This window comes from Ammospiza nelsoni, chromosome 10, assembly GCF_027579445.1.
Source record: "Ammospiza nelsoni isolate bAmmNel1 chromosome 10, bAmmNel1.pri, whole genome shotgun sequence".
Taxonomy (NCBI): Eukaryota; Metazoa; Chordata; class Aves; order Passeriformes; family Passerellidae; genus Ammospiza; species Ammospiza nelsoni.
The window spans coordinates 14,789,853-14,810,165 of record NC_080642.1 but is presented as its reverse complement, the minus strand read 5'-3'; the positions used below and the strand labels follow the sequence as shown (position 1 = coordinate 14,810,165).

General features: G+C 39.8%; 1 protein-coding gene across 4 annotated transcripts in view; it reads right to left on the bottom strand.

Moving 5' to 3' along the window:
* Window positions 1-5,707: 5,707 nt before the first annotated feature.
* TFDP2 (transcription factor Dp-2) overlaps window positions 5,708-20,313 on the bottom strand; it is a 48,002-nt gene continuing 33,396 nt past the window's right edge. For all 4 annotated transcript variants that reach the window (XM_059479240.1, XM_059479241.1, XM_059479243.1 and 1 more), the window contains 5 exons: window positions 19,536-19,604; window positions 17,738-17,889; window positions 13,304-13,470; window positions 7,952-8,057; window positions 5,708-7,062 (listed from right to left, as the gene is read on the bottom strand). In XM_059479240.1, coding sequence (XP_059335223.1) covers window positions 6,894-7,062; window positions 7,952-8,057; window positions 13,304-13,470; window positions 17,738-17,889; window positions 19,536-19,604 — 663 coding nt within the window. In that variant the 3' untranslated portion in view covers window positions 5,708-6,893. The remainder of the gene's footprint in view (window positions 7,063-7,951; window positions 8,058-13,303; window positions 13,471-17,737; window positions 17,890-19,535; window positions 19,605-20,313) is intronic.

Genomic DNA, 20,313 nt, shown 5'->3' with positions numbered 1-20,313 from the left:
AACTTTAGTTTATAATTTATAGGTATTTGGAAAGAGAGAAATCTGTGGAGAATTCAAAAATATGCAGCAAATGAAGATGAATGGGAAACTTGAGCTTTCCTGAAGATACAAGAGCTTAGCACAAGAAATGGGAGAAAATTTTTCCACCAAAGTGTTTGTGTGACCCTTTGTGCCAATACACATCTTGGGAGAGCAAGATGAGTAGATTAAAAAAATTATTAAAACTTCAAATCCCATATAATTAGCATGCTTGTAATTGGATTTGTCTCTTCCCACCCACCATGTTTACAAAACCCTGCTTTCAGTTCAGCATTGGAGGTCATTAAGTAGCTTTGTCCATGACTGGCCTTGTTCTTAAAAAAAGTTTAATTTAAAAGTTAATAGACTTTCAAGTGGTTTCTGCATTTTAAATATAAAAAGGAAGTGTCTCTACAATTACTTCCATGTAGAATATAGTGGACATTAAAAAGTGCTACTGTAAGGGTGGGGAGGAGGGCCAGACCTGCCTTGTCTACCCCTTGCTGCAAGTTGTAGCACCTTCAGAACATGGGCTGATGGCACACGAGCGTTCAGAATTCAGCAACAGTGCTCCTTGCCAAGGACTCATCCACTGCCAGATTGTGCCCCAGGTGCAGCAAACAAGTCCTGGTGTAAAACTCTGCCTGTGCTTGCTGGCCAGTTTCTGCTGATGCTCAGTAAGATATGCAAACACAAAGTTGTGCCTTGGTGCCAGGGCATGCTTTGCAGTCAGGGCCTGAGGAACGAGGACAGGCTCACATCCTGCTTCTTACAGGTTTGTTCAAAGCAGGATTCATTTGTTTCACAGTAGGTGCTTGTGAGATACAGTGTCATAACACTTGCCTATGCTTCTCTGAAGGATTTCTCATGGCCTTTAGGACAAGGGACTGTTTTAGAAACTCGTATGATGGGTTGTGATTCAGCTGGTGTTTTCCTGGGGAAATTCTGGGAGATCCACTTCATCCCTGCATTAGTATGACCAAATCTACTAATTGTTAAAGCAATTACAATAGCAATTGAACAAACCCATCAAAAAGCCTGGAGACTGGTTTTGTGGACTTTACCTTTTCTGATAGTTTTAACTTTTGTGAGCATTCAGAATAGTTGTGTGTGACCTGAAAACGTCAGCAGGAAGGGCTGTGGATGTGTGATGTTCTTCCCTCTCTGGCTGCCTGGCTGGTGTGGGTGGGCAGCATGGGCAGCACAGGAACCAGGCAGTGTGAGGGACAAGTGTTTCACTCATGGAGAGGAGAATGGGCTAAAGCCAACTCGATTTGTCTTGGAAAGTTTCTGCATAGATGAGTTTGATTTGCAGCTACAACTGGGTTTAAATTTAACATTGCTGTATCCTGCTATCCCATGCTGGCCATATTTCTAAAGTACCCATGCCTGGAGAATGTTGAGTACTTAAGAATGGCATTTAGAGAAATCAGATTTAAGTGATTGCACTTTTCTAGCCAATACAGAAAACTAATAATCATAGAGATGCAAGTTTGTGCTTCTGGGATGTTCCTGTGTCTGCTTGGAATGATAATGGCTGTGTTACAGATACTGACCTCAACCAGGTCAGTCTGCTTTTCTTCTTAGGTAAATGCAAAAGTATTTATTTGCTCCATATTAGTCCTAAGTAGGAGGCTTTCCCTTGGGATTTGGATGGTTAGATCTCAGATGTTACTTCTGACCAATTTTGAGCAAGGATTTTTGGTGTCCTGCAGTTTAGGTGGATGTCCTCAATGTTGCATTCTTCAGTACTCTCAAAAATATGGAAGCAGAAAAGAGAACATTTTGGTTTTGTCTGATCTCTGGGTGGGCAGACAGGGTAGGTGTATTAAAGGTGGAGAGTGACTGTACAGCTGTGATGAACAGCCCTTGCAGTTATTCCTGGCACACTGCTGTGTGTGCTGAGCATTCCCTCCCCTCCCTTCAGTGCCAGCTGGGGAGGGATCCAGGGATGCCCCCTCAGGCACTCAGACTGAAGGAGCTGAGGGGCTCTGGCACACACAGCTCTGCAGTGACTTGCAAGGACAATAATCCTTGGCAGAGGGAATGAACAAATGGGAGTAACATTGCTTATGGGTGGTTTTTGGCAATATACCTGGACTGGGGAGAGAAGATTTACTCACAGCCTCTTAAAAATACTCACCAGACAAAATCCTAACAGTTAAACAGGAAAGAAATAATCTGATTTGGGAATTTTGTTAACTCTAAGGACTGAGTTTCATGAAGTTTTATGGTATCAGGATTGGGTTGTGTGAACACCTGCCAGCAGAAAATTAGGTATTTAGAGTTTTTCATGTGCTCAGGTAGGTGTGTGCTGTCCACAACATCACAAAGATTCACTGGTGCATTGCTTGCAGACAGAGGCCAGGATTCAAGCAGTGGCACATTTTAAACAACAAACCTCCATAAATGGGTCCTTGGCTTCTCCCTCCCCTGCTCATCTAATGCTGCAAGAGGCACCTGAGACACCTGCAGCCTCATGGACCCAGTGCAGCAGAAGGATGTCACCTCCAAGTATGGCTACTACCAGAATTTTTTAAATCACAAATTAAAAAAGCACACATAGTCTTTCCCCAGCCCATTACATCTGGTTATTTAATGTAATGATGCCCATGAGAGATTCCTGGAATGAAAAGATATAAGTGAGGTGGGTCAGGCAGGAAGATAGCTTGCTTTGGTTTGTTTTCTCTACACCATCCCCTGTGGTGCTGGCTTTGGTTTTAAATGAATCTAAACCCCAAACATCTTTAACTTGCTAAAGGGAAAGTCTTTACCATCAACTGCCTGATTATTTTCAGCTGAAAAGGCCCAGTTAACTACAAAAAGGAGTATTGCCCAGAGTTCAAATGTGGTTAAGTTTCAGCCATACTCTTGAATTAAAATAGTGGATTTGGTAAAAAAAAAAAGAGCACTTGAAATTTTAAACCTTAACTGTGGAATTGTAAATTCAAGCATCATTTCATGTGTGAACATGAACTTGAAGGCCTCATTTTTCTTTAAAAAACCAAAAGGATTAAAATGTGGTTATTAGGCCTTTTTACATAATGTTACTTCAGGCTGACATAGTTGATCAGCAGAAGCCCTTCTGTGGGAATTCTGTATCCTCAGCAATTTCTAGCTACTCAAAAGGATTTAGGGGTATTTGCAAGCTGTGGTTTAAACATTAAAACCCCTTAACCAAAATGGAAACACCTACAACAGGGCTTTTACTGGGTTTATGGTGTTAGTTGAAGTCATACCTTCAGTTGAACTGGTCTTATTTGCTAGAGACACACCCTTTCTGAGATTAAGTTGGCATTAATTCCAGTGTGGAAATGTGAAAACTGGTGCACTTTAATACAATTTTAAATACCAAAATCCACAAATATTTTGTTATATTTCCACATAATGGAAAAATGCTGTCTCCCACTCGTAGTTTTTCATCTAGGTAGTGGAGCTGACAAGTTTTTCTAAATCAAATTTAGATTTTTCAAGCACCACAAAGTTAGTCCAGAAATAAAGTTTAGTGCACAATAGCTATAAAGGCATTTACATACAGCATTATATTGCTTGCAGTCAAGTGCCTCCTGAATCCATAACCAAGAGAGAGTGTTCCAAGACACAAAAACATCACTTAAATTTACCTTAAATATAAGATAAATTTGATAATGAAAATTTGAATGATGAAATAGATTTTAATAATGAAAATCTAAGTGCTAACTTTTTCTCATATGAAGTATAACCTAGTACCAGTTGCTGCTTGATTCCTGTCAATGAATGTCAGGGGTATTGCATGAGACAGGAGATGATGGTGGAACTGAATAGAAAATGGGAAAACCAGGCTTGGTCAGGACCATTTTATTGTGGAAAGTGTTTGCTGGCTCTCAGCAGGAGGGAGGGCCTCTGTGTTGAAGCACTGCCATGAGCTCAGTGAGAGCTCTGTGGTTTGTTAATATTCTCAAGCTCCTTGTTACTCACAATTGCAGCAGCTGCCTTTGGTGAGGTCTTGCATTTACCTGCTTTGGTTTGTGGTTTTTGTGTTTTTTTTAACTGTGGCAGCTAAGACCACCAGGAATGATTGAAAAGTTTGCCTGAGATCATGCAGGTGACTGTGGCTGGATCAGGTCCCAAATTCTCCTAGTTCCCAGACTTGAGTGTGGCCACAAGACTGCAGTGCTTCAGTTGAACTTCATCCTCAACTGGTACAAAGAAGCCCAAGGAAAGATTTACTTTTGAAGTCTCTTCTAAATGTTCTAACTTGTTTTGTCCTTTGTATTCAACTAGTCCAGGAAAAATAACTTTTGAAGTCTTGGTTCAACTGTCTAATAAATGTTATGTGTGCCCATATTTTTTATCTTTAAATTTGATAGTTCGATGTTTGCCAGAAAGCAAGCAGCTGTGCAGGCTGCAGCTTTGAAGGGCACAGACATCAGTGGAGGGAAGGTGTCACTGAAGATCTTCCTTCCCCCTGTAAAGCAGACTGGCTGCTAATAAAATACATTCCATTTCTGGGCTGGAAGCCTTTTTTTTTGCCAGGTTCTTATAGTTCAAAGTGCTGCTCTTCAGGAACTGCTTAGTGTTTTGCTGTTTTTTCTTTTTACATCAATCTTGAGTGGGAAATGTGAAGAAAGTGTAAAGTAAAATGTGTCCCTAATGTATTGCTGGGGAGAGGGTGGTATAACTACTCTGGAAGATATTTCCCTTGTAAAGAATTGCTTAGGCTCATGCGTATGTAAGTTACCTTTGATATGTCCTTTCCAATGAAAGCCTACTGACAGGGCACTTTTGAAAAAGCAATGTGTTTTTTAACAATGAAAGTGATGATCTGTTTAAATGAAATGTCAATCACGAAGCTGACAATTCCATAGTAGTATGTGTGAAGTACCTGTTCCTTTCTCCCCCCATTTTAAAAGTGAGCCACTTGGCTCAATGCACTGACTCTCAGCAAGAATATTTTTTGTGTCTGTAAAGCTTTTCTGGTATGGAGGTAGCGTTACAGATTCGGTGGAAGTGAGGGGGTGTGAAGCCCTCGGTCTGCTGCTGCCTGTGAGCCACGAGCACGGGATGGGCTGAACAGTCTTGCCCCGAGGGTGAGTATCATAGTAGGCATTTCAGTTTGTGCATTTGCTATTCATTTGTAAAACAGCTCAGTCAAAAGCCATGGCTAGTACTGGTGCTGCCCTCAGGCACTCCTCAGGTGCAGGAATTTGAATGTCTGTGAGAAGTTCCTATCTGGATGCTTCTGTTTGTAATGGAAACGTGTGGGTGGTGCTTGTGTATGCCTCACAGTTTTACCTGCGGCTGACAGCCCTGGGCTAACTCCTGCACACAGCCAGGCAGCTCTTGAGCTGGGGCCTCTTTTTGTCTCTGTAGCTCAGGCTTGGTGCTTTTGGAGTGAGTGCAGGTTTGGCTGTAGAAGGTGATGTGGACACAGCCCAGGCTGTGAGAGTGCTGCTGCAGCAGCCCAGGGCAGCTGCTGCCATTGCTCAGTGAGCAGCAGCACAAGGGACCTCACCCACCCCCCAGAGCAGAACACAGCCAGGACAGCTGCCCCAGACAGCGGGGACATGGGACAGCCCCTGCAGACAGTGGAAAAACTGGCAAGATTGACCTCATGAAAAACAGTTACCTTAGAGCTAGGCAAAGTCCTGGGCACTGGAACACCATGGGAAGAGTACATCTACAGTGTATTTTACATTGATATTCAAGGTTTTGGTTTTTTTAAAAGGTCTTTATGATTGGATGTGATGTTAACAATGGAAAACACAGCCTCCTGCTGCAAGTCTGAGTTTAACAGTTCACATGGGATATGGGCTGGGTAACTTGAGCCACAGAGCATTTTACATGGTTTGACACAACTTTCAAAGGTGCATCAAAGTGAGTGCAACTGAAGTTACTGATAAGAAAGTCTGTCAGAATGCAAAACATGAAACAATGTATTGTTGAAATTAATTTTTTCCCTAACAACCTCAGCCTATGACTTTAAAAGTTATGTGACCTGCCCACCCCAAATTTGAAAAGACTGCCTTGAAAACACACTGCCTGAGATCCTTAACATAGTGGGAGGCCTTTTTTCTAATATCAAAGGGATTATATAAAGTTAGAACAATAAAGGAGAAGCTACACTGAATACGCTGTAATCTAGAAATACAATTTTTAAACTTATTTTCCTTGAAAAAAGCTGGTGCAGAGAATACTGGTTTTTTTCCTGACTGTTTTAATAATGGCTAAGAATAATCACTTAAAATAAATTAGGCCTGCAATATAAATGAACACATGAACCTTTTATACTAATGCTTCCTGTTACTTTTAGAGTATCTAAAATGGATATAAACTATTTCAAGATTCATTTAATCACTTGCAATTTATATTACTTTAAGAATCTTCTATACAGCAAGTTGAACAGAAAAAAGCAAACATTTTAACAGTCCCTTTTCCCTATAACCACTTTCATACAAGATAGTTTTAAATAATGATTTTAGCACATTTGTGTGTGCTCTCTCCCCCTTTTTCTAAAGGCAGAACAGCCAAAAGACAATACAAGAATCAGCTTTTACTGACTGACTGTTTTCTCCTCCATCTGAAAAAGACAAGGGGAAGACAGATACTCGAGTCCCAAAATGGAAAAGATGATCTTAAGGTTTACTTTGCTAAATCTCCAGGGACTTTGTTCTTTTCCTCATTTATAGTTTATAAAACCCACTTTGTCTCTGCATGTCACTCTGTGTTCAGTTACACAATTCTTCAATTTCAGCTACGGATAAACTTGTTTTGAAGCTTCCATTTTAGTCCACCAAACACAGTGCAAACCAAGGCAAGAAACCAGTAAAATCCAAACAGGAACTCCCATTAAGAATATCTGAGCAGCATTTTGTATATTCCATTTTCTCCTGTCCTCATTCTGGGGAGGAAGAATCCTCATCTTCATCCTCTTCATCTTCCTCGTTGAAGGAGCAGGGCGTCTCCCCCCGGGACGCTGCGCTGCTGGACTGCTGGCTGCTAGGGGCAAGCAGCTGCCCCGTTGCTAAGGCCACTTCAGCATCCAAACACAACCCTGCATTCTCACTAGCAAGACAACAGAAAGGGGCAAGTTTAGAGGGCTTCTCAGGAGGTTTTAAGCTTTTTCTTTTTGGCCTCAGCTTTTCCTTTAGTCAGAGAAATGCTACCAACAAGGAAAAATCCCAAAGTGTTACAGTAAACACATCTATTAGTTAGGAGAGTTGATAAAACATTGGAAAACTGCATAAAAAAAGAATATTGGGTGACTTCCTTTTTTTTCATAATCAACTAATAGAATTGCTTAAGCTGAAGAAAAAAAAGGAAATCCATTTCAGTTTCTTTAATACACAGAAATGTTTGCAATATAAAATGAAGCTGTTAATTGTTATGAGAAAGAGCCTGCTGCAAAACATTAATCCCTATTTCCATTTTTTGTGGTACAGGTAACCTCCAAGCAAAGTCTGCTGCTGAGGTGTATTTAAGGTTGGGGTTTTGCTCATGGTGTTTTTTTGTTTGGTTGTTGGTTTTTAATTTTAAATTCTTATTAAGTTGTGTGGACTAAACTTCTTTCATGAAAGCTTAAATAGCAGTGCATTTAGAGAGCAGACATTTTTGTGCAATCTTCAGAAATATTACCAGGCTTTTATCCACATGTAATTATCTGTCTGTAGTCATGCCCAGGCAGGAATTTAGGGTTAATCAGGAAAAGGGGCTTGGAAGTGATTCTATTCTTATGAAACATAGGTACAAAATAGCTGGTATGGTCAATGTTCAAAGCATGTTGATTTGACCTCTCAAACATAATTTTCCTTCAAGGAAGACAGAGACTTTTTCACCATCAAAATCAGCCATGATAATATCTCAATTCCTGCATGCAAATGGTATGAAATAGCAAGGTTACTAAAGTACCACAAGCATATATAACTATTCTTGAATAAAAAATAATTTTATTTACCTTGATTTAGCACCATATGTGCTTCCAGCTGCCTCAAAATGGGAAACTGCTTGTGCTGAACTTGAAATTAACCCTTGGTTTACCCATGAAAATCCCGCAGACATATCTAGAAGAAAGCATAACTATTTATGATAGTTACTTACATTTTTTCTTTCTTTTACATTTTTAAACTTTGCATTCTCTTTGCAATTAGGATCCCTTAATTTAGTTTAGAAGGTACCAGTAGCTTGAGTTTTATACTGTACATGTGTCCTGTTTAATCAAGATGAAATGATATCCTGTGTTTGTGGATTCACTTAAGCCTTGCACTCAGCTTTTCCCTCTGTCTGAAGAAGATTCACCTGGCTGGTGACTGTATGCAATCACAGGTACCTGAAATGAGTTCTGGAGTCCTTCATGGAAACTTACTGCCACAGCCTGACCCTGTGAAATGCCCAGACAGCTCCAAGCCTTGGCTGCCCCACTTGGTGAGGTACAAAAGGAATTGTATTTATTTGGGTTTGAGACAGTGCAGTGAAGCCACCCAGGCAGTCTCTGTGTTGCTGTTTCAGGCAGTTTCAGCCTGGTGCTCTCATGGCTGGCTGTGGGGCAGCCTCCTCAGCCACTGTGCCCCCCAGCCAGAGCTGGGCAGCAGCTGTGGACATGGCAAAGGGCTGGTGCCAAGAATGGAAGAGAGAGCCTGTTGTACACTGCACATGAGACATGAAAGGCACTGTCCTCCCTAGGGACAGGAAATGGGGGCGTTAAGACCATTAAAATGGTCTGGCAATAATGCCAAGTTTCTTTAGGCAGTTTGTTAAAAACCCCCTGAGAGATGTGAAGAGGTTACTAACAACCCCCACAATACTTGTTTTCAAATTCCCTAAGAAGTAGTTATGCCTGTCAGTTGTTTCCAGTTATGTACATTTCTGCCAAGATAATCACCAAACCAAGTCTACTGACCCACTTACATTTATGGATTTTTTTTGTGTTTCTAATTTGTTTTTTAGATAAGGCATTTCTATTCACCTACCCAAATTCTATCTCAACACAAAGTTAACATCAAAACAAAGTTACCAAGACTGTCTAGTTCTTTTCTATGGCACTTGCATCTGGTTCCAGCTGGATGCATTAAATCAGAAGTTAGAGTCCTTACTGTTAAACTCTGTGCCTAACCAAGCCTCTGTTTTAGACAGCACAGTGGCAGTAACTGGGACTGTACTACTCATAATTATCTCGAGTTGTTCTATAACAGCAGGTAAGAGAAATAACTGTGTTTGTTACACACACATTCTCATTTGTCCTGTGTCCTTGTCAAGCTTTGGTTCCTCTAGATTTGGCAGTGCTGCCTAGCACAGGGACTGTCTGAAGCAGGCTGACACAGCCATGTTACATTGGCTTCACAGGCTACCTTGGTTTGTGCTGTTGCAGCAAGGTATTTAAATGTCATGGTACCAAGCAAGGCTAGCAAGGGTGGTGTTCCTGGCAGCAGTCCTTGGAACATGATAGCAAATGTTGCTAAGTGGCAGTTTTAGGGTGATGTGTGAGGACAGAATAGATGAGAACAGTTAAGGGCGGCTGGAGCTTGATGTCTTTCATCAAGATTGCCCTGAATGCAGGTTTCATGTTACAGAGAACATGTTCTCACAGCTTCCTCCTGTCTGTGCAGGAGGAGGCTAAATCATTTGGAATGACTGCATTGTATTTAGACTAATAGAGCTGTACCACAGTGTTGTTCCCTGTATTTTGAAGTACTGTACCTGTGTGTACATGTTTAATATTTCAGAAGAATTACAAGACACTGCTGGTAATCTTGTGGTTTATAAACATTTCTGGATAATGGCTCGTTAGTCTTCCTTTTGAAGAGCAAAGTAGAAGCATGGCAGAAAGGTGATTCATAAAAGCATATCCCTGCCTTGAATTTTAATTGTCTCATATTTCTAAATATTATATATATTTCAATAATATAATATGTATTTCAATTTTCCAGTGGGCTCTGAGGAGCAAGGGATAAGAAGTTTGTGAAAGGTGGGGAGTTGAAGCCATTTCCAGTATGGTTAAAGTCTGTCAAAACAGAAGTGTGCCTACAATGAAAAGACATTTCTTCTGGCTGTGTAGATCAATTACTAATAGCTATACCTAAAACCAGGGAAAGCAATCTGAATAAACCTTCCCAAGGTGGTGCAGTCCAATCCATAGTGGCATTGTTATATACTAGGCATATCTTGTAGCAGATACTCTTGGTAGAAATTTATACTTTATTTGAGACGGCTCTAAAGCAATGCCCTCAATAGTTTAGCAGTTAATGTACAAATGCTGCATGGGAGTGTTCTTGACATCTGAACAAACTTGCTCAGGCAGTGGGTGCTCTTAGCTCTTTAGTTCCATCTCCAGCCCATCTTCCAGTCATGGATAATTACACAGGTAAACAGCAGAGCACTTCTTCACACAGGTTAAAAAACCAAGTCCTAAACTGCACCACTTTGCTCACTGCCTTAGTGGGATACATAAGGTAAGATGTTGTTACCTCAACTGTTAGTGCCTCAGAAACCTTATTTCCTGCATTTTTTAAAATCTGCAGCCTCATTTCTAGTAGTCACAACTCAACTAACAAAAGTGGGACTTAGTTTTGTGGTAAGTGCCTGTAGGAAGTGTACAGCCCAAAAAAGAGAGATGTTACTCTGGCTGCTGTTGTCCGAGTTGATGCTTGTCCCAGGAGTGTTTCTGCTCACCCAGCAACCTCACTGCCCCCTTTGCACTTGAGCTGTTCTGGCTGGAGCCCTTTGCTACATAGTTCTTTTGTTTAATTGTTTAATTGATGCAAACTTGTCTGCCAGACAAAGCCTGCACTTTAGTACCAGGAACCAGCTCAGGGAGAGCACATGGGAAATCACCTGGGTCAAAATGCCGAAATGGGCAGGAATGTATAATTAGGATTATGTCCTTGGGGGATGTCCTCTTAAGCTGGGGCAAGTGTCATGTTTTAGACTAGACATTGTCAGTTATGACAAGCAACAGAAAAATGTGTTACAAAAATAATGTAAGATACACAGAATCTTTTTCTCTTGGAGGTCAATATGCCTCAGCTTCTGCTGATTTCAGTGGCAGGCATACCTGGGAATCACACCAATGTAATATTTAAAATGCATATTACAAAAATACATTTATTTGCTAAAACATGGTGAAACTAGCAAACCTAGAAGACACTACTTTTATGAAATTTGGGCACTAGAAGAATGGCTGAATTCACACAATCCTCTTCAAAAGAAAATCCACCAATAAAGCTTTGATGTGCACATCATCAGTTCAGCAGTTCCAAGCATTTTATGTGCCTGTTCAATGCAAATAGAAAGTTACTGCTTTTCAAAGCTGAGATGATCCAACATTTTTTGTCAAGTAAAAGTTTCTTTAGTTTATCTGGTTTACACTTAGGATTCTTCCAACTGCTTCTCTAGTCCTACTGGTAAGCATTGTAGTGCAAACTATTGTCAGTGTTTAGAAGTCAGGAATTACCTGAAATAATGTCCAGGCTAAGGTCAAACTGATATTGTACAGGAAATAATTCACCTATTTGGACATGTTAGAACAGGACTGGCTTCTAGAGCAGTTGTGTGTCTGTCTAGACTGGCTGTCTAGAGCAGCTCCTGGGATCATAATGAATCTTGATTGCAATATATTTACTCAGTGAGTCAGTAAGAGACCTGGATCTGTTCTCCCGGTATAGTGGTAACTGAAGCCACTGTCCTTGGAAGAGCCATCATGGCAATGTAGAAGTAACCATGAATTCTAGAAACCAGGGATGACCCTTCTATTTCCCTACTCTTGCTGTGTAAGAAAATGTCTAAAGCCTCCCAAGGTTAATATGGGATGATAACAAAAAAATGTTATCAGGTAAATGCTGGCTTTTCATATATTGTGCAAAACATTTAAATCTGTTTCTTTTATTGGTCACTTACTGCAATTAGAAACCACCACTAGGCAATTCATACTCTTAACTGTAGATTTGTGTAGCACAATTACGTAATAAGGAACAGATAGAATCAACATTTAAAATTAATACATGTACTGGTATGTAAAATAAAGTACCTTTTTTTTAAAGTACATATACTAGTAGGAATACTTCTAAGCTAATTTTTACAGAGGCTGAAACAGCTGAATGTAACCCATGTATGAAGAGTACATTACTTGCCTTTATGATTTTTGAGTAAAAAATAAAATCAATGCATTTCCTATGATTTAAACTCTATACAGGTACCAGGCTGCTGGTTTGCTACTAGGGAAGTACTCAGTAAACAGTGTCATGACACTGGGTTTTTTGCAAATGTAAGGAAACCCTATTCCCTGGAGGTAAATTAATGCAGGCTTAAAATGAAAAAGGAATTTTAGTTTGATCCTCAACACATGGGAGCAATTAAGTAACTTCAACATTGCAACACTATTAAAGGACATGGGTTCTGCTCCTTTCCCCTTTTTCACACTGCTGATAAATCACATGCTGATAAATAATGTTGAGTTGAGTGAACCTGTGAGGAACAAATCAAGAATTCTTTCAACTTCTCTTTTTGTTGTGAATGCCATTTTATAAAGACTTCAGGTGCAATTTCAAAATTGATCAAAAATAAAATAGGAAATTTTAGTTTTAAAACCCACAGGACAAGAGAACCAGGAAAATACAGATAAATGTTAATAAACATAAGCACATCTGATGTAGTTTGAAATGTTAAGCCATTTAAAATGTAAACTTGAGAAAATGCTGGGCTAAGTTAAAGCTGGAGTGCAGCAAGGACACAGTGACAGTAACTATAGGAAGTGACAGCCAATTGTGGCAGCTCTAGTCCAGGGATGGACTGAAGGAGTTCTGGTCTTGTGTCTAAGCACGACTGTTCAAACAGGGCAGGTAAAAGCCCCTGCCTGGGACACCTGTCCTGAAGGCTTTGGACCTGCTTTATTTAGAGAAGCTCAGTTCTCAGGTGGCACCTGCTGGCTTCTGAGGGATTACACCCAACCAGCTCAAGGTGCTCTTTTTTCTTTCCTTTTCCTCAGCTTGGGAAGAGCTGCCTTCTTCCAGTTTGCTCCTCCATACATTCAGTTACTCAGAATTAATACTAACATAAAAATTTGTTCTTGGTGTCAACTTAGTTATTTAAAAAATAATTTCTTCATAATGCAGCTCACACATCACACTGTTATAAATCAGTGTGCATTAAGGACAATTAAGATAAACCTTCCAAAATTAACAGCAAAACAACTGGTTCATGTATCAACCCTACTAAATCCCACAAACCCTGAAATTTACATATGTAAGTTAATATAATTAAATTTGCTTCAGTTTAGTAAGGTTATGGATTTGGTCAGAAACAATATTTCACTTACCTGTGATGTAGCCTTCCAAAGCTTTTGGCACCAGTGATTTTGCAGTTCTCAGGTCCTCAGCTGAGCATTTGCCTGCTTCGAGCCCAAAGGACATTCCCATTCTTTTCAGCACCTCGCTGTCATCATGAATCTCAAAAGTATTATCGAAATTAAAGAGGTATTCAAATCTGCATGGAAAAAATTAAAAGTGAGATGGTTCTGAAAAGAGCACAGCTGCGCTCTTCTTGCCTATTCTTTCTCTGATGGTTTTGGCATGTACTAAAGTAAGCACCTGAAGTCCTGGTTTTCTGTAAGGGGTCCTCAAGGAAAGAGAAGTGCAAGAAATGCTTTCTCTTTTCTGTGACTGGCATGCCTACAGGTTTAAAATGGCACATTCTCAATTAAAGTAACTTCACCATTGCAGGAACAAAGTTTAAAATTTTCTACCTCATTAAGTAGATTCAAAGGAGAAGAGGGAGGCCTTAATTAAACATGAACCTTCACTTGCACTAAAGCCAATAAGGTCACCTGAAGCCCTGTCACCAAAATAACTATTTTGTTTTTCTGCTTTCACATTTCACTTTCTGTTCTAATGTGCAACACTCCTCCTGTGAACTGACCTATTTACTTTGGTATAATTTTGCTTCTTTGGATGCAGCTAGAAAAGCAGTCTGTTCAGAGTCATATGTGTTCACAATCCACTGTTTCTGCTGCAGGACTTTTAAAGTGTTTTTAACTGCATATAAAAATGGAAATTGAGATATAAACTTCAGACAGCTTTAAGAAATGCAGGGGCATTTAGGCTGGTCTTACACTGTCATCACAGGTATTAAAAGCCTGGACAGTTCTGGTCTGTAAAATAAGGCTCAGTTCCCAGTACCTCCTGTCCTGCCAACAAAACCTTTATCCTTGGAAAAGCAACTCATCTGTGAGATACAGTCTTTAAAAGATAACTCACTGGTGGGTCTTCCATTATCTCTCCAAGCTCATGTCACATGTCAATTTTCTTGCTAGGTTGTTTTCTAATACTGATTTTCTTATACCTGAACCAGGAAACTTGGAAGCTTTACAGTTCTTGAGTTTATACACAGAATTTTTAATTTGTAATATAATGTTTTGTGCTGGGTGTAATTATCAGTTATACACAGCATTTCTTCTGTTACTCATACCATATTACTTGTTAAACCTATTGTTTATGTACCTTTATTTATTTCAGCATAATCACATTAAGAAGGAAAATAAGATGTGCCATTTTCATTTCAACCTGTACAATTACATCGCTGCTGCCTAAACTGGCACAGCTCGGTGTCATACCAAGCTACCACCAGCAAGCTGTAATTACTGACTCATAACTCAATTCCAATTTATGGCACAGCATCAAAAGCTGCATTTATTGATAGCTCTGCAATTCTTCTCCCATGTGCTGTGGCCAAATACTGGATGTCAGAAAGGAAGGCAACTTATTTGCCTTTGCCAGCAAGTTTCCAAACTGAGAAATTTACAGTCTTCAGTATTTCCCCAGTTTAGTTTCCAGCAGCCTGCAGTCACTGATACAGGAAATCCCTACACTTCCATTTTGCTGTTAACAGCTTTTTGAAGATTTTCTTTCAGGCACTTAACATGATCCTCTTCTGAACTATAAACTTTTACCATGAACAAAATCAAATATTACTACTTGCATAGAGTGTTACAAAAACCTTTTTGTCATCACCTGGTTTCTTCTCTTAATGTCTCTCAATTTAATAAGCAACTGTGTGCAGCTGTTCTCTATACATGTTCCCATATCACTCATGACTTTTGAGACACCTGGGAATGCACTGTCCTCTCCTCTCTAGGCCAAAGAGCCCATCTGCTCCTTCTGTCAAAGCCCTTCCACAGCCTCAGCCCTTCTTGCTGCCCTCCTGTCTCTCTTGGTTATGCCATACTTGTCCCAAGAACATGAGAGTGTAGTATTCCAGATATAAAGCACTACATGCATCTAACTTTACACTGTAGTCCTTGCTGGTTTTCCTGGTAATTCCCAGCATGATTTCAGTTGTTACTGAGAAATCGACTTTTGTTCTCACAGGAATTATCTGCTGGGCTACCATGTTATTATTCAGTGATACAAGGCAGGTCCAGAGGCCATTAATACTGTGTATACAAAATTTGGGTACACTTCCAGCCCCTTTCCCATGATAAGTGCAAATTTGATCACCAGTGATTTTAATCTGGATTTTCTGCTGCTACAGGCAATTCTTTCTGTAAGGGTACAAGAGGCCACTTCCTACATGTTCTTGCTAATATACAGCACTGTATCTCCAGTGCTGTACAAAATCTGCATTTCCTCTTAGAGATGTTCTAATTTTCCAAGTTTCTGATACATCTATTGTGTCTGAATGCTTCTTTACAACAAGGTATTCTGGCTACTTTTTCTTTTTTTTTTTTTTCTAGGACCAACAGCATTTATACAGAAGTACCATATACACTAAATAAATTTTTCCTGTTTAAATGGGACTTACTTGTTCAGGTGCCTCATCTTTAAAATTAGTTCTTAACTACTTCCTTATTACCTGAAGACTTTGCTTTTCCCGCTCCAGCTTCAGAAATGCCATTCCCAGCATGCTGCTTGGCACCCATCTGCCTTCTCAAACCCTAAACAAAACTTGCCCAATAACTTCTCTCTCTTTTTTTTTTTTTTAATTTATTTGTGAGACATTTTGCTCTGTTTTGGCTGTTCTTGCATAGGAAAACACTTAGAGGACACACACCTATTTTCCTTCTGATACTGTATCACCCTTATATGTACGACATTTCAAAGCAATTACTTTCTGTAGAAGTTCCTCTGTAATTTTGTAATTCCTCTACAGTTTTGAGTAGCTAATGCTGTGAGCTTGGCTCTTCATTGGACTTACTAACAGCAGTACTTTATATAAATGTTATTTGGAGAAGAAAGGAAAATGGAAGCCCCTTAAAAAAAGGATTCAGTCTGGAACCAAGTGCAGAGCAAGCCCTCAAGCTGACCAGTGATGGAGTCAGGCAGCAGAAACACTCCCCAATTAACTACAGACTGGGAAATCACCAAACCACCTTTGCTAACTGCCTTATTTAGCAGATCAGTGTAACAGTGGTTAAAACAGAGCAGCTTCTGGCACTGTTTACCTATTACTGCTGCCACTAATTAGTTGCACAAATAATAACCCCAGTGGAAAGTTGGCTTAATTTGGGTTGTACACTTAATGACCTCCAGGTGACACACTACCACAGCTGAGTTATATAAACTGAAGTATCAACAACAATAATTTTGGTGTGCTCACTTTTAGTAGGGAGTGTTTTCACACAGCTGGAGAGCACAGAAGCGCGTTACACTGCTCTGGATCCCAAATGCCAGATTAATCTCTGACAGCTCAAAACAGCAGTTCTGAAGTGTCAGTATGAAATTGTTCAACTCTTTAACAACTTCAAACCTAAATGTAGAGTCCTGTTTAAAAGAGCAGGAAGACCTTTAAAATGAGACTACAGAATAAGGGTATAATTATACTAAATCAAAAATGATCCTAAAGTTCCCAACTTGCTGAACTGCAGTGCTCTTGGGAGCATTCCACAAGTTTTGTGATAGAATATACTGAACTTCATTGAATTTTCTACAAAAAATCAGCTTTTAATTGCTGTTTTGCATGCTGGTGCATGGGTTACTAGAGTCTGTCTATTTTTGCTGTGTAATTGACTTGAAGTTCAGTACAGGATTTGCATACCACAGAGAGAAATCTGTAATCTACAGTATTAGAGCAAAGCCAGCTATTTCCAGCTAATAAACTGATTGTGAGCAGATTACCAGTTAAGGTAACAGCACCTCAAACTTCAGCCATATTTTCACAGGATGAAAAGCACAAACACCCACAATTATGTAACTGGAAGATTTTTAGATGAATGTGAATGCAACTGTAGCAGTTTGCTCACAAAGCATTACAAATCTCTGTATCTTTTCCTTCAAAGAACTTTTTGCTGTTAAAAAACATTTTCAAAGTTGTTATCATCACCTGGAGTATGTTACTTTTGTGTCACATGGGTAACCTTGTATTTCTGACTGTGTACATTTTTATGGCATACTAAGAGTAAGAATTCACATGGCTGCTTTAAAAGGTAGTGCTCTCCTAGTAAACAGTTTCATTCAGTTATTTCTTCTGTGCAGGGAATGCTCTTTGAAATGTCAGCCTGAAGTGCCTTTTACAATAGTAAAAGTCAGCCTGTTTTAACTAGAGATTGTAAGGCAGTGTTAATAAACTCATCCATATTATTACTGCAGTTGCATTAAATATTGAAAACAACAACAAGCAACCCCCTGAAGTGACGGCTGCAAACGTAAATGCAATAATTACTTCTAGTAAACGAGAAAAATTTCCCTCACTTGTTTGAGGAAAAATTCCAGTCCACAAAGAAAATAAAATAATAAAAATTAATTTCACAAACACTCACTTATCACTTGATATGCTGCAGTCTATAATTGTTCTTTTGCTAGTGTTGACTATTAAGAAAGGCAGCTGTATTGTGGAGGTCAAAGATGGAGGGCCTTGATTTTGCTGTTCATTTTGCTGATTTCTTTGTACCAAGTTTTTAAATGCTATTTGCTGTAAAATAAAAGAAAGAAAAAAATGATCACTGACAATAAAAGAGCAGACATCAGTGTTTCCAGGAAATGAAACCTTATACCATAATGTCTTATTTACCAACTCTCAATACCTTCACTAATTTTTTGTCAAAAGTGAGTTGTGGCCTTACTTTCTCTTGGCACTAGTGAAGTTCACCAGGAGCAGAAGTTAAACTCAATTTTTGCACACATTTATTATTGACTGCTTCCCCTCATATTCCCTGGAGAAGAAACAAGAAAGGAGCACTAAGGCATGCTGGAGAATGCTTCCCCAATGCCTTTGAAAAGGCTCTGGAGTCAGAGGTCTTCTCTGGTACTTTTTTTGTGTAATTGCCTCAGGGTAGGAGATACCTACACTGAAACAGAAGTTCCCCCACTTCCCATATCTGTATTTTTATTCTCTTTCCCTTCTCATCCATCACCTTTTTCTCCCTCTCAAAAGAATTCTCTCTCCTCTGGAAGGTATTAAGCAGATGCTGTTTGTGACACCACTCTCTGCCTGCTGGTTTCTTATATCTGACTGCACATGTATGAAAATGTGTGCGTTTAGGAAATTATTTTAGGTTATTTGAGGGACTAAAAGTCAGTGAACTTACCCACCTGAGGCACTGCTTATTCCATTTAAGGGGAAAAAGATGGATAGCCACAATCCCAAAGGACTAGCAAATCCTTTGGCAATCAACACAATCAGGGCAATAATGACAGTTGTGAAAAGTAAGGAAATCAACTCTGTCAATATTTGGACTAAAAGTTAAGAGGGCCTGAGGTGCCTTATTTTCACTAGTGTAATTTCATGTTATTGTTGGAGGAACTGCTGCTGTATTGGGTCAGACAGATGATAGAATCCCAATTGTACCCTAAGTGGAGAAACAGCTTTTAGTGACCAACAAAGAAAAGCATCAGATATTTGAAAGTTTCAGTGAGTATCAATTACATGAAAACTGTATCACTGTAGTTGACTAGCAATAAAGTGTAGCCTTGTTGCCTGAAATCTCATAAAATCATTTGATTACATTTAAATTACTAAAAGTCAGCACAGACTAGAATGTTAAGGAATGCTCATAACTATATTTATAAAATGTTACTTTATAAACAAGATGCATTTGAAATATATTTCAGCAATTAAACCTAAAAGTAATCTCAAAGGTATGGGGCAGAAAGTAAAGGTGTTGGATTTGCCAGCCTTCCACTCAAGATCCAGAAATGTCTACGTTCCCCAAAACAACTCTGCACACATTTACACAAGTTCTGTTGTGAACTTCATAGCTTAGACCAAAGAGAAAATTTGGATAATGACTCAGGGTAGCTCTGAGGGAACTTAGAGTCAACAAAGGGGACTTGTGACTTATTCCTATTCCCACTGAGGTTGGCAGGGCTTCAGCAGAACACCTAGGAAAGCTTGTGGCACACAGATGGAGTGTGCTGATTTACAGCAGGCAAAACTGAACCACAGAGTGTCAGCAGGAGGTCCCCTACCAGAATCCAGAAAGGTCACACCGGTCAAACTTTTCTCCTTAGTGTGTCACAGCTGTTAGTTAAATCTAGAAAGAACTTCAGAAGGTCTAACATGTTGGATTTACACTTGATATTTTCATTTATGGGGAAAAAAATTAAAATTAAACATACCTGCAGTAGCAGTTCTTGCAGTTGGGCTCGCTTCTGTTTTATCCTTTCAATCCGCTTCTGCTTTTCTATCTTAAAAGATAAATGTAAATGCATCAAGATCCTTAATTACCTTGTCCACTCCCTTGTGCCAAACTGAACTGGTTTTCTCTGCAAATGGGGGCAAATTGCATGGACATAAGAGTTTCTCCATTAAACAGGTCTGGCAGACTGAAAGGTCTTTCTTTGTCAACAGTTTTAAGTCCAGTAAAGATTTAATTATTACAAGAGACTTTTATGTCCCTCCCATTCTGCCTCTTCTGTGTTGCACTGAGTGCAAACTGGCACCAAATCAAACACTTGCTCAAGAGGATGAGCAAGTATTTGATTTGGTGCCAATCTGGTGCCAATTTGGTGCCGTTTTGCTCTCCACTCTTTTGGAATTGTGCATGTCCCACTGTTCTCCTAGCTGCAAACCACTAGACATAAATACATGGAGGCTGGGCTTATGATCACCTATATCCTCCCAGTGACCTCCCCTTTTTGTTTGAGACTTGACTAAACTGACAAGACTGCAGCAACAAAAAGGGCATTTTCTGTGGGAGCACAGCTCCTGCAGCAGTTCAGTTACTGCTGGTTGATGTGGGCAGGCTGCTGTACCTGGGACATGCAGGGCTGGGACAGGGCAGAGCTCACCCTGCAGGTACAGCAGTGTTTGGCAGCGTCCTCTGGGGCAATGCTGAAGAACTGGACAACAGTCACTGGGGCTGAAAGGGCTTTTTGCTCATCATCCTCTTTGGTG